Consider the following 15,567-nt stretch of genomic DNA (forward strand, 5'->3'; position numbering starts at 1 on the left):
CCCCAGCACACACACACACACACACATATACACATATATACACACACACACACACACACACACACACATATATACACATATATGTACACACACACACACACACACACACACACACATATACACATATATACACTCACACACACACACACATATATACACATATATACACACACACACACACACACACACATACACACACACTCATTCACGCATTTACACGTGCATACACTCACACACACACACACACATTCACACACACACACACACACACACACACACACTCACACACAGGGTCCCTCTTTGTATGTAACGTGTGGCAGTATCTGTGGGAGCAGCGCCCTGGCTAGATTGATGGCTACCTCCGACTTGGCCGTTTCGGTGGAGAATGGGCGCGCTCCTTTGGCTAATGACGCTCCATCCATCCTGTGGGTGAGGCGCACAGCGCAGCGCGGAGCGGAGCGGAGGCTCCGCCGAGGACGGCAATGTAGCCTCTGATCACTCTTTATTTGGCAGTGAGCTCTCTGTTCACGGCGAAGCCTCCACGGCGGCCATTAATATTATATATAGATACCCTTGTCAGGGATTTAAATCAGTGATCCCAGGTCCAGAAATGGAAAGGGAAATAAGGGGGGGGGGGGGGAGGGGGGGTTGGGGTTCGGGGAGGGGGGGGGGGTCTGATTGATTGTGTAGGAAGTTGGAGACCTGAGGAGTGAGAAAAAAGGAAAACAGGGGCTTAAATTCATCACCGGGCTGCAGTTGTTTCGCGCCTGGTCGCCGGCTGCCATGAATACACGTGTCATTATTGATATTTTTCCCCTCCTGTAAGCCTGTGATCGCTCCAACAAGGGAGACGCTCAACTCAACTCAATGCCCTCGCCAGGAAGACAAACTTAACACACTCAAACACAAGTTCATCGGGCATCCATTGGAAAAGTAGAAAGACTGCAGCTCCAAACATGTGACACGTAAACACAATTTTATCAGGCATCCACTGTGTTTTTTTCATCATCAAACAGGTCCAATATGTACGGATGAGCCATTACTATTAGTATACTATAATGATAAATGCCTGACCCAAGTCTAACAGACTGGTTTGTTTGGTCATGCATTGTCCAATAATCTGCCAATGTTTTGGGTGCAGAGAGAAATATGACGAAAAAGTGCAAGTGTGTTTCAGGGTCAAAACTGGACATGATGAGCATGCTCAACCAATCAGAGCTCATTCTACTAATCAGCAGGAAAATCAGCTGGATTTGTTTTAGTTTCTGCTTACTATACCTTCATCCCAGCTCATTATTCATGATTTGTTTTGATTATTTCTCTTCACAAACCCAATCGTGAAGAGTACTAGTGTTCATTTCAAAGTGTTACCTATGGTTGAATAGGTAAAATGCTATTCAATACTGAGATCATTTACACATACAAATAAATTAAATATAAAAGAAAAGATGACTGACTCACAGTGCTTACAGTATTATGGGATAGTGGTTCGGAATTATAGGTTTATTAGTTTTAGTTTCTATTGTATCTGTTGCATTTTGCATTGTGCTTCAGCAGTCCAATCCACTGTTGAGGCAAGCACACTTGACAAATCAGAAGTATGCAACGCCAACCTCCTCACAGACATCACATTATATGGCCTGTTAGCTCTCAGGCGTGAGAGTCTGAGGATGATGATCGAAGAATCCAGTCACATGCTGTGGGGATGAGTGATGTTTCTAGTCAGCGTTGCGAAAAAGTGAAAAAAAAAGCAAAAGTGCAAGGATGAGTATGTGAGATCAGAATACACACACACACTCACACACACACACACAAACACACACACACACACACACACACACACACACAAATTAATCTGCCGCCTTTTGGGACTCAATTGTTATCTTAGTGGTCGGCTACCCTAAAGAAGGCCTGGCAAATAATTCTGACAGCTTTATTTTCTGTGAAGGCTCACCTAATTCCCAGCCCCACGTTATCCCAGAGAAATGATGACAGCAAATCAATAGCCCGGCTGCGTAATGAGCTAATGCGTCTCTGTATCTTCCCCCCCAAAGCAATCACATGGAGCTTAGCGGCATCCCCTGAGCTTACTCCATTTTAGCTAACAACTTCATTTCCCTCAGTTTAGTTACACGCCACTGTGTCCCATTTCACTCAATGCAGAGTATTTAAAAAACAGGGCGCCGGCGTGGGCCAAGCCGCGGCTAAATTGGTTATTATGGGCAAACGAAGGTAGGTGTCAGAGATTATTTTCTCGGGGCGGCACAGGAGAGCCCTCAGGTGAGGCCAGCTGCCATTTTAGATTAAGCCGGCGCTCCGTCGGAGGGCTCTGATTGGACGGCTGACCGGCCCAGGGATTCCCTGCTGATGAGGGGGGTGTCACTGCTGCCCATCATGTCAATTATTCAGCACACGTGTCAATCGATAGACATCAGCATGTTGATCACATTATCCCCTCCATTTAATGCATATATACACTCTCATAAAGCATTTCGGTTATCATCAATCCACAGCGTGTTGCTTCAGAAAAAGCTGCATTCCTGGCTGTTGTAATGAGCGGCCACACTACCATTCTTCACTGGACTAATCTGGTTTGTAATACATTTTTTTTTTATTGTGCCCAGAGAAGAATAATCTGGTGGGATTATTTGTGTGGGGTGTCATTAACGCGTCGTGTGTTTACCGAGGGCTGTTTTAATGGAGGACCGAGTAGATGACCTCATCAGCGCTCGGCGTAGACACCGACGACAACGGTGGAGTTTAAAAACCAGTCACACCTCGCTGATATGGATTGATTGCACTTGTGTCTCATCTGGTTTACTTACACCAATTGCGGTTCATATAAAAGTATATAATTCACCTTGAGAAGTATTTCTTTTAGCATAACTTATTGAAAAATTGAAGGTGCGAGAGAGAGGTGGAGGAAAATCAATAGCATTTGATGTCGCAAAGACTGCTAAATACCCAAGGCAATTCACTCTCTTATTTAGGTTGGGACAATGTCATTCCTTATTTATGAATTGATTTTTATTTTTATACACAATACAAAATGCAGCTTGCTGTGTGTGTGTGTGTGTGTGTGTGTGTGTGTGTGTGTGTATGTGTGTGTGTGTGTGTGTGTGTGTGTATGTGTGTATGGCTTTCTAAGGAGCCAGTGAACAATTAGTAGGTGAAGCAAATCTACCAAGGCAAACAGCTGTAGTGGAGAGAAGCTCAATAGAATCAGCTGGCTTTTGTGTGTGTGTGTGTGTGTGTTGCATTAGTGTGTTGCATTAGTGCGCCTCGTTTTAAACTCTTTTATCATTTTAAGATGCCCTCCTCTGCAGACGCCAAGACGTGCAGCTTTGCGTGCGTCTGCTCCGCGCCACACACTTTACACACGGGCACCAGAAAGCCCCCATGACAACTGTGATTCCTGCCGCTGCCAAGTTGACCCATCTCTGCAAAACAGGGCCCACGAGCTGAGGGAGAGAGGGAGGGTTTGGGGGGGAGGTGGGGGGTCCTGGCAGACCCCTGGTGCTTCAATCAACCAATTAGATAATCAAGGGGCTCTCACATTGTGCTGCGTGACGATCAGCTCGGCCAATTAAATTCCCTTCTGTGCCTCCTCGGTCCTGGCGCTAGCCCCATTAAAGAGCACTCGCGTTCGAGTGGGCCCGCCTGATCAAGAAAAATTATGTACCTAATAACGGCGAAACGAAAGAAATTTGGACAAAACGACTCTCTGCATCACAGATTTTGTTTACTAGTGGGTAATTAATTCTCCACATATGTTGGGAACATCTGTCGCGATGACCTGCCATCCTATCAGCGAAAACGACTGCTGCGCCGCTTCTCCCGCGGTCATTAGCACAACCGTTCAAATTACTCTTCCTCTCCCCTACCTTGTCCAAAAACTGCTTCCAACTTTATTTTTAAAGGTGCCACATCCCTCTCTTCTCCCCCCCCCCTCTCTCTCCTCAGGCCACCCCCCTCCGTAGGTCTGCACAATGACTGAGGGGAAGAGCAGGTGAGAGCGATCGGACACGCCTGTCGTCCACTCCCACACTGGCAGGTGGAGATCAGGGGGTTCCATTCGGAAAAAAATCTGCCACAGACTGTAAAGGTAACTGTGGGGCACACACACACACACACACACACCTATGCGCACGCACACACACACACACACACACACACACACACACAAACACACATGACACATCGACACATATAAGTATATATATATAAATACATAATGTAAGTACAGAGAAAAACACCTGAATAAATAATGGTCAGAGTTAATAAGATCACAATCCAGATGATATGACCAGAAATACTATAATCACTGAGATCTACAAAAGCTACATAATGGTACCAAGGAGAAAAGTATTGGATGGACAGGTTTAGCTGACAGACCAGCTAGTTTCCTGCTACACATTGCAATAATATTTGAAGTAAATATCTTAAAATTACTGCAATATAACAATACTAATACATGTAAGTAAAACACACACACACACACACACACACACACACAGACACATTCTGATTCAGACACACCCGTATAAACGCACACACTCGGAAGAGGAGTCTCCACACCCTGTAAAATCTCTGGTGGGATAAAAAAAAAGCCCTTTCCTGAAATGTAATTCACCCCAGTGGCAAATAGTGATGTTTGGACAAAAACACAGGAGGAGCAGCCGCCCCAAACTGCTGAGCTGGTGTGTAGTATTTTGTATCAGGTGCAGGAAGCAGAACTTGGGGTGACCTGAAATAGTAAACCGCCAAGCCTCCCGTGACATCTTGACTTGTGTTGGGGCCAATAAATCCATATATTGGGAGAAAACAAAAGTCAGCATAAATATTATTAAATAAATTCCTGTGGCTTTGGGTTCGGTGGTGGGGCACGTAGCGGAGGAGGAGGATGCCCGGCTGGAAGATAATCTCCTCTCGTGGGCGCAGGGTCCTCTGACAGTAAGTAGTGACCAATTACAGCGTCCGAACCCTGAGATAGCAGCCTGGAGATGACAGCGAGAGAGCCCAGCGTCTCCGGAAGCCGCACGGCACACGCGCAGGAGACGAGCTAACGACGTTAGCATGCTGACCTCTGCTCTGGATGGGCCGAGCTCACTGTGAGCTCAGAATTTAGTTTTAGTCCGCCGTACAAATGAATTCAGTGCTGCGGGGGAAAGCGAGGAGGCATGGTGATTTTCTGTAAACGGTGCGGCTTGTAGGAAAATCGGCGAGGCTGGGCAAGCAAATCACTTGATTGAGTTACTCTGTGCTGAGGAGCTACCGAAACGCCACGGAGCAGCATGATGCTGGTGCAGACCACATCCGTACACATCCGTACACAGACCACATCCACTGCCAGTCCTCTATAATATTTTAACTGATTACATATATTTATAATCATAGTATTGATATTATGGACAAGAGCTGAAGTGTAGTGCCATTTAGTTTAAACTGTTTACTTTAAACAGTTCAGTCTAGACTTGGCCACATGTTCCATACACGCTCGGTGGAAGCCAGCAGACTTTCATAGCTACAGTGTCACCAAGAGAGAGAGAGAAAAAAAGATGGGCTTTGCCATGTGGCTGTTTGAAAAAAAAAAAAAATCTGAAAAGTCTGGTGTTGGTAAGTGGGGTAAAAGCAGCGAGGGAAAAACAATCTGGAAGAAAAAAGGGAAGCTGTATCTTGAGGATATCTTTCTTCTCTCTCTCTCTGTCTCTCTCTCAGAGTGCTGGTGGCCCTGAGCCTACGCGTGCCAGCAGCCAAGGAGGCGTCCATGAGATGTCACTGAGTGACAGGCAGCATCCTGCATCCGCCAGGGACGGGAAGATGCCGCCAGACCCACACACACACACACACACACACACACACACACATATGTGTGCAGGGCCAAGGCTGGTCTTAAGGGCCAACCATGCCATCTTCCTGAGAGGGGCTGCTCAGGGAGAGAGATGTAGAGTGGATTTCTCTTTTTCTCCCTCTGTCTCTTTCCGTCTTTCTTTCATCCTCCCTCCCTCCATCCCTCTCTCCCTCCCTCCATCCCTCCCTCCATCCCTCTCTCTCTCTCTCTCCTCCCCCTCTCCTCCCCCTCTCTCTCTCCTCCCCCTCTCCTCCATCCCTCCATCCCTCCCTCCATCCCTCTCTCTCTCTCTCCTCTCTCTCTCCTCCCTCTCTCTCTCCTCCCCCTCTCCTCCCTCCCTCCATCCCTCCCTCCATCCCTCTCTCTCTCTCTCCTCCCCCTCTCCTCCCCCTCTCCTCCCTCTCTCTCTCTCTCTCTCCTCCCCCCAGAGGGTGGTGGCGCAGGCCTGCAGCCTTTCAGGCTCAGCGGAGGGAGGTCACGATGAGTTCCATTGCCGTTTGAGCCGGGGGCGTCCAGCGCGGATGCCCGGCTGGAAAAGCACACTTTAGGTAGCTGCGGTCAAGGTGAGGTGTCACACACGATTGCATCACACACGCCCTGACAAGTGATGGAGAGCTGGCAGGGAGAGACAGGCCACCCCCCCCACTGCCTTTTATTTTGGATGGTGCCACGAGTGTGTCTGTGTGTGTGTGTGTGTGTCTGTCTCTTTGTGTGTATGTGTGTGTGGTGTGTCTGTCTCTTTGTGTGTGTGTGTGTGTGTGTGTGTGTGTGTGTGTGTGGTGTGTCTGTCTCTTTGTGTGTGTGTGTGTGTGTGTGTGTGTGTGTGGTGTGTCTGTCTCTTTGTGTGTGTGTGTGTGTGTGTGGTGTGTCTGTCTCTTTGTGTGTATGTGTGTGTGTGTTTGTGGTGTGTCTGTCTCTTTGTGTGTGTGTGTGTGTGTGTGTGTGTGTGTGTGTGTGTGTGTGTGTGTGTGTGTGGTTAGTGGGGGAGTACTTTTAGCTGATCTGAAAAGTGTAGCCTGTGCCAATTTTATTTTTTTAAAAATCCAAAATTTCTGTCTATATTTATCACATACATTTCTGCGTTTTCACTTAGACTTCTACTAACTCGATATCAAGTATACAACTAATTTCCAAAATGTAATTATTACAAGACTCCTTCAAATATATAGAAAAACATGAACATGATTATATTTTTGTATTTATGATCATATGCGTGCCACTTTTGTTTAGAATGCTATTTAACTCCCCAGCGTTCCAATCAGCCCCGAGGCTCTGAGCTGATGGTGAAACTGTTCATCAATAAATGGTCATTCCAATTCATCTGGTGCAATCTCATTCAGGCACACCTGAGGGGAACAACTAATGGTCTTTAAAAATGTATTATAGACTTAATCAAGAGAGAGGAAAAAGGCGAGCTGATTATGTCTGTATTTAAACAGACAGGGAGATAGAGAAATGGACACAGAGAGAGAGAGAGAGAGAGAGAGAGAGAGAAAGAGAGATACACACAAGAAGGATGAGAGAGAGAGAGAGAGAGAGAGAGAGAGAGAGAGAGAGGCCATGCAGTCAGCACAGACATATATGATCTCTCTCTCCCTCTCTCATAGATACAGGAAGACACACACAGACCTCTCACTCCTCTCACACAGACCTCTCTCACTCACACACCCGGTCAGTGATAGCTGTGTGTGTAATGTGTACGGGAGTGTGTGTGTGTCTGTGGTCAGTATATTTAGTAACAGTCACTGGGATGAGGCGCAGCAGAAAACAAACGGAACAAGTAGAGGTCATCTTCATTAGCCTGTCAGCCCAACACACACACACACACACACACACACACACACACACACACCCCTCTGGACCGCAGGACAATGACAAACTCACTCTCACTCCCAACCCCCATCCCCACCCACAGCGGCACCCACACCATCCCAAAAAGGAAAGAGCAGGGGGATCGAGAAAGAGAGAGAGGGAGAGAGAGAGAATGAGAAAAAATGAGAGAAAAAAATACACACATACAGTGATACAGTATACATAGATAAACAAGAACACCACATACTCCTGCTTTACTAAATAGCCAACTTAGGTACCCCAAATGTGTCCTGACTAATTGTATGTGGAATCAATTAAATCATTTCCGGGGGGGGGGGGCGTACTCCTCTCTTTCTTTCTTGATCTCATCGGCACTCTAATGCAATTGTCCAGTGCTGGTCGTGCCGCGCGCTGGGCGCATGATAAAGTAATGCAGCTAATCACGTTTCTCCAGTCCCCCTCTAGATCGACACGCCAGTTATTGTATTAGATCCGTAATGAGATTCTGGACTCCATCAACACGATGGTCTGTGTGCGGGGTGTGTGTGAGGGGTGTGTGCGGGGTGTCCGCCTCGTTCCCGCACAGGAAATTTGTCCATTTACGTCCCATCGTTAGTTTAATACTAATGTGCCCTTGAGCGAAGGGCCCTAGCCAGCTTCCCTCGTTTGCAAACACTTTACTTTGGCAGCGAGTGATGATCGCCTCCCTCCAAATAAGTATGCACACACACACATACACACACACACACACACACACAGGAGCATAAACATATACACACAAAAAAAATGCACAGACACTTACATACCCTTACACAGAGAGACAGAGTCACCTACAAACATGCACACATATGCACACTCACACATCACACATACATGCACGCAGGTGCGCGCACACACACACACACACACACACACACATACACACACACACACATGCATACAGCATTGTCTTGTCTTTGCAGCAGTGCACAGGATAAAACAGACAAGGGCAAAAGCACTGTTGTGCGATGCACTGCATTTGAGACGTCAGGGCTTGGCGTTCTGCGAGCCTTTTAATGTGACGACAGGCCACCAGGCATGCTGAAGAGGACCTGCGGGCCCACCTGAGAGCTCCACACCTGCCAGCGCATCACCTGCCTCAGCCCACAGCCAACTTCCACAGGAGCCGCAATAACTATGTAATTACTGTTACATAACCCAGCCACTCACACCAGGAGGCACAACCTGACTGACTCACAAAGGACATCTGATCAAGAGCACAGAAAATGAGAGGGGGAATTATGTTTTTTTTTTTTTTAAAGCAGGCGAAAATGTGTTTTAGTAAATTGAGTGGTGTTACAATGGATCAATACTTTGAGGAAAGGTTTTATAAATTGGTAAAAGAATATATGTGAACCCTGTAATATCAGCTTTACCCATGGATGGTATATTCAGATGTATTAGTAAACGAGCGAATGACATGTTGAGGATGTATCATATTGGATGACATAAAGACTTAAAGACATAAAGCTGTAGTCTGTAGCATGTGTTAGATTTGTATTATTACAACTAGTTACATTTCATTTTCCAAAACAAATGATGTCTTACTCACACACAGTGAGAGAGAGAGAGAGAGAAAGAGAGAAAGAGAGTGGTAGAGGACTCAAATAATAAAACCCCACTCTCCACAACATTCTATGTGAGATAATATTTCAAGGTGCGAAAGCTAAATATGTAATTATGACTTTATTTGAAGAAAACAAGAGTGCCCTTAATAAGCAAATTATCATGCTAATAAAGACATCTGGAAGAGAGCCAGTGTGAATACATTAGGCAAACACCACCAGCTGCCGGAACACGAATGAAAACTCAAAATGAAGGCGGAAAAATTTCAAAAGATACAATTATTTCCGTCTTTGAGCCGTGGACACGATAACAATCCGCGGAGGCAAATGAGAATGATCATATGACAAATGTTAAACACTCCCCCCTCCCCCATTCCTCATTGTGTAATAAAGACACACTCATGTGGGAAGACCAGATAACTTTGAACATGTTAATAAAAGGAGGGGAAAAATGAGAGCTGCTGAATACTAACTTCTCTTTATTTAGTTCTCTCTCTCTCTCTCTCTCTCTCTCGTTCTCCTTTTATTTTAGAGAGCTGGCGTGAAAATGAAACTGTCCAAATGAGACGCTGTCTCTTTAAGAGAGGCCCTAGATAGTGGGGGCTATAGATCATATCTAAAATAGCGTGTTTGCTCCCTCTCTGTGCAGACGCCATCATTACTAACTACTTTCCGAGGATCCTTGAAAGCTAAATCATTTTGCGATGCATCATTGAGCATTTACTTGCCTGGCTAGCAGATGGTTTCTGGTGGTCCATCTGTTTGCAGAGATGTCTTCAACAAGCCCCCCCCTCACCTTCACAAGGAAGAGGTTGGACACACACACACACACACACACACACTCACACACATGTGAATATTTATCCCGTTGCCCATGAGTGGGAGAGGGGTCAGTGATCGCAACCGTGTCCAGAGCTGTGGGCACAGGTCACTGAGAGCTGGAAACAATGCTTGAGGCCTTTCCCTACTGAAAACACACCCACAAACACACACACACACACATTACACGTAAACACACACACACACACACACACACACACACACATTACACGTAACACACACACACACACACACACACACACACACACACACACATTACACGTAAACACACACACACACACACATACATACACACACACACATTAAACGTAAACACACACACACACACACGATACACACACAGAGGCAAAAACCGTGTTTATACACACCTGCTAAAGGCATCAGGCAGCATCCCATATTTGTACCACCAGCATGTGCAGGTATATACTGTCATGCAGTGTATTACATCTGCTGTGATACTACAGCATTTAGTTTGATATATTAAACATATGAAATGTTTTTTTTCTTTCTCCAAATCTTTTCATGCCCCCCATCCTTGTTTGAATACGTAGGTTAGGAGATATGGATATTTTAGATGATAGGTGAGGGTAGAACAGAGAGAAGAGATATAAATCTGGCCAGCCGCGCTGTGATCCTCCTCACGTGGGGGGGACGGAAGAGTGGGCAGTGACTAAACGCAGCCGCTGACTGGTTCACGCCGCTGTGATGTCGGGCACGGCCATGGGTCGGTGGACACGACCGCGCAGCCCTCCGTGGGAATCTGAAGGGTTAATTGACCTGCTCTGCAGACACCTCCACTGGCCTGACCGTCTCTCACTTAGGATGTCCATGTCATCTTTGCCGATGATTACAGTCGGACGACGACACAGGCCACCTCTCAACCCCAATTTAATAAAGCGTTGCATTATTCTAACTCAAAGATCACTTTAAGACCTCTCAGGAACTTTTGGCCTCAAATATTCAATTGATTTTTCCTTTTTTTCAAATGGCCGTGGCCCGGTGGCCGAGTGAGTGGTAGCATAATGGAACTCTACTGGGTTTTCTTCTCTTTGCTCACGTCTCTCTTGTTCCTGATGTGTCCTATTAAAATGTCATACATGTTTCCTTCCTTCCTGCCACACACTCCCTGTGCTATGTCTCTCTCACACACACACACACACACATACACACATATATATATTTGACACATACTTAGAGGAGTATGATATTATTGTGGTATGTGTTGGGTGTGTGTGTGAAAAATTGCAGCCACTCAGTTTTGGGGAGGGGTATATGTGTGTGTGTGTGTGTAAATGTGTTCTGTCAGACTCCCATTGCTCCGGTGCCTGCTCCACTTCCAATCTAATGAAGTTGTTAAAGTGCGGAGAGTGACAGGGTAATTATCTTTTATGAAAGTGGGACAAATTGAACTGTGTCTTTCCATCAGGTTTTGATATATCAGGAAGCTCCTGGGGTCCTGTCGTGGCTCTCCTGCGAATCGGAGCGTTAATCCACTCCCCAGTCCCTTCCTGACCCCCGCAACACACACACACACACACACACACACACACACACACACACACACGCCACAACCTCGTGCCAGCCACTTCTGATATTGCAGTCAGATTTCAACACCATTTTGTTCTTTTCTTTTTTTGTGTGTGCGTACAGTATGTTTCATTTCCTAACTTCACTCCCTATATTAGAGATTTGCCTTCTTTTTCATCACCCAAGTCATCTAACATATCTGACCTCCCTTCAACCCCCCCCCCACCCCCCCCCCCCCCGCCCCCACCACACACACACACCACCCCCCCCTCGCCCCCACCACACCCTCTCTTCTCTCTCCTGACTCCCTCTTGCGGTGTCTGGGCCTGACGTCCATATGTCGTCTGACAGCGGCGCTCGGTAAATGATGACTATATCTAAATGTTGATGACTGCGGCATGCGGGCAAGGGCTCTGTTTGTAAATGGAGTGTTGTTTAGAAGGAGCGGCTGGGGAGTTGGAAGCGCTCTCGCTGGCAGATGTCAAACAACAGAGAAAAAGAGTGAGAGAGAGAGAGAGATGGAGAGAGAGAGAGAGAGGGATAGAGAGATTGTAGACATTCTGACAACTTTCTCATTGGCAGCCAGTGAGAGCCTTCACCACATGGGAGGCACATAATAGAAAGACCCTCCTCACAGGCCCACAGTACGACACCTGACAGCAACCCCATCCCAAACACACACACACACACACCACACACACACACACACCCGAACCCCCGTCTAACCCCCCTACCACGCCTTAAAATCAGGAGCCCAGGAGGTGAGGGGCGACCAAAGGACAGTGCCCACCTACCTGCTGAAAATAACATCAGAAATAGTCATATGTTAATTGCTCATTGGCTGGGGGTCGGCTGGTCGGCCAGGCGGGCGTGCGGAGGGGACGACGGAGTGCCCCGGAGGCCTGTGGTGGCGGCGGCGGCCCTCGCCTGATAAGGGAGCGGCGGTTTCGGATCTATCCAGGACAGGAGACTCTCAGTGGGCCGCTGTTTTAAGAGCGCAGGATTAAAGGTATCGCTGCTCTGCCTGTCATTACCCCCCATTTACTAAGTTAAGAGGATCACTGGGGGACGGCCAGCAGAGGCCACTGGATGAAATATAACAGCCCCGGCGTGATGCCCGATATGAAGCCGGCCTGACTCGGGCGTCTCCACGGTAATCCATCTCCGGGTATCAACTGTATTTTATCATCACGGAATATTGACGAGGCTTTGATTCCGTGTCGTTTATTGATCAAACGCGTCACGCCTGTTAACTTGATTACACTGACCACAGGTAACACTTCAATCACGCTTGCCTGTTCTAGCCGAACGGCTTGCGTACACTATAAATAGGCGAAAATAATTTATCGACTGCATGACGAGTGAATGACTTACAAAAAAGCCCTGTACTTAACCGCAAGCCCCAGTACAATTACTCCTGCACAATTACTCACAGGGCAAGGGGACAAAAGCACCTTTAGGGGAAAGACTGCACACGATTGGCCTTGATTTCCCACTAAGTGGTTTTCTTCTCCCACACAGCACTACACAAACATTAGACATATTTCCCTTTGCACAGGCCAGTCCTGCACAAACACCTGAGCGTTCCTATGGAGATTACATATGATTGCATGGTACATATTCTATACATCCAGGCTCTGGGATTCCATTGCTTTCATATAACACCCAGAGTACTTCCTGAACAACCTGCAATTTAAACGGATTGTCATGTGACTTAGGCACTGATGAATATGAGATATTAAGACGTGCGACTTTACCAAAAACACTTTCTTGTCAATTTTATGAATTCACATCATTGTATTTTTATCATATTGACCCTATCTTCCCATTAATATCATTTCCCATGGACGTGACTGTGAATATCATTGTGTGAAAATGTGATCAATGGAGAACTGCGTGGAGCTAAGACAGTGATTTCAGCAGCGTGGAGCCTGAGGCTCAGTGAGATGCTAAGCTACTGATGGGATGTTACTGTAACATGAATGATCGTGTGGACTACCTCACACTTTCCTCGCCCACTTGTGTGAATTCACATGACTGCATTATAGCCTATTGTCCTATACGTTCCCATATGATCACTGCGGTTAACGATTCCTCCATTTCCACTAATTTTTGGATAACGAGGCTAATGCGGAGTGGCACGAGGCTCAGACAGCGCTGTCTTCGGCGGGGTATTCCTGGAGATTGAGACGCGGTGAGTGAATGATTGGAATCAGAGCCGCGGTGTGAAATTGGGTCCCCGGCTCGAGTGCGGTGTGTGTGTGCCGCTGAGGCGCATGGGGGATTATGGAGTCTGTGTGTGGTTTCACTCGGGACTTACAGAAATGGATTAGCTGCATGTGCAGTCAACACTGTAGAGGTATCTATACTATACCAGGATAATCCCACAAGACTGGTGCCTGGGGCACACACACATACACACACACACACACAGCCAATGTCATAATCGCTCACACACTAACATGCTCCCTCAGTGCCTTCACAGAACAGGTCTATACATTCCGATGTATTTTGTATTTTTTAATGTATATTATATATATATTTAGAGAAAGACATTAACTATATTTTGTATTATTTATTAAGCATAGATTACCCATGGGCCATGATCTAATTACAACTGCTATTACAATAACTTACAATCTCTCTCACCATGAAAATAAATACAGAGGGCTTTTGGATTCTGTAAACAAAACTAAATGGTCTTTGAATTACAGTCTTAGAGTTGACTGTACCTTATTGAAAAAAAAAACACTTAGATGTGTGTTAATCAACACTTTTCTTTTAATGTTGTTGCTATCATTAAAGATTAATACATAATCACACTTGGCATCTCAGTGCTAATTTGTTATTTGCTAAATATAAACCATGCTAGTGGTTTCAACGTTGATATGTTTTGATATGTTTGTCTCATTTCACTACAGTGAGAATATAATGAGCATTCATGTGCATATAGTGAGCATTAATGTACGACTAATATATGGCGTACATGTTGTCTCCCTGCTTGTTTATTTGCTTATTTGTGGTCATGCTTTCATTAGTGTCAGCATGGACATAAACAACAGCGGCCACAGGAGAATGGCCTCCGCCAAGAGATGTGCTGCTCCGCTCACGTCATTAACCACGCGGTGATTTTTCCTCCGAATCACCGCTGTCTCCTTAGGCCGGGCACCAGGGGTGTTGTGGACTTGGCACGACACGCGACGGCACTGACCACACACGGCTAACGACAAGCCCTGACCAATCGCTCTGCCAGCACGGCTCTTCCGCTAGCCCAACAAATGGAGGCGCGTAGCGGAGCAGAAGGCAGCAGCCAGCGCAGGTGAGCATGATGGACAGGGCCGCTGATACCACCCTCACCCCTCACCCCCACCCCCCACCACTCCAGCAGGTGAGGCCCCCTCCACCCCACTACAGAAAACAAGAAGGACCGAGTTGAGACGAGGAGGAGGAGGAGGAGGAGGTAGAGAGGCGAAAAAAAGAAAACACACGAAAGAAGAAAAAAAGAAACAGAATAAAATAATAATAATAATAAAAATAAAATAAAAAAATCCCCGGGACCGAAAAGATGGCAGGGGCCGCCCAGGCGTAACCCGTTGCCCAGGTGACCGATGCCGTCTCGCTAACCAAATGAGCCGCGATTTACCTCTTGGACCATCTGGTCCCGCTGTCAGAGCAGCCCCCCCACCTCCTCCCCGGCGGCGGCTGTCTGGGAGGGGGGGGGGGGGGGGGGGGGTTTGTGTGTGTGTGTGTGTGTGTGTGTGTGGGGCTGACGAGCGAGGCCTCAGGGCCCTCCATCACGGCCCGCCACCAGGGCCGCGCCAGCTGTCGCCACTCATTTGCATTCTCTCCCCAAAATAATGAAATTAGCCACAAGTTTCCTGAGGTGATGCGAGGAGGCGCGGAGAGGAGAGGAGCGGAGAGGAGCAGACTTAG

At 46.8% G+C, this 15,567-nt stretch overlaps 1 protein-coding gene across 1 annotated transcript in view; it reads right to left on the minus strand.

Moving 5' to 3' along the window:
* Window positions 1–1,466: 1,466 nt before the first annotated feature.
* spata17 (spermatogenesis associated 17) overlaps window positions 1,467–15,567 on the minus strand; it is a 59,553-nt gene continuing 45,452 nt past the window's right edge. Inside the window, exon 10 of the mRNA XM_042073257.1 lies at window positions 1,467–1,718. Within this exon, the coding sequence (XP_041929191.1) occupies window positions 1,644–1,718 (75 nt within the window). The 3' untranslated portion in view covers window positions 1,467–1,643. The remainder of the gene's footprint in view (window positions 1,719–15,567) is intronic.

The sequence above is a fragment of the Alosa sapidissima genome, chromosome 19 (genome assembly GCF_018492685.1).
Source record: "Alosa sapidissima isolate fAloSap1 chromosome 19, fAloSap1.pri, whole genome shotgun sequence".
In the NCBI taxonomy this organism is placed as follows: Eukaryota; Metazoa; Chordata; class Actinopteri; order Clupeiformes; family Clupeidae; genus Alosa; species Alosa sapidissima.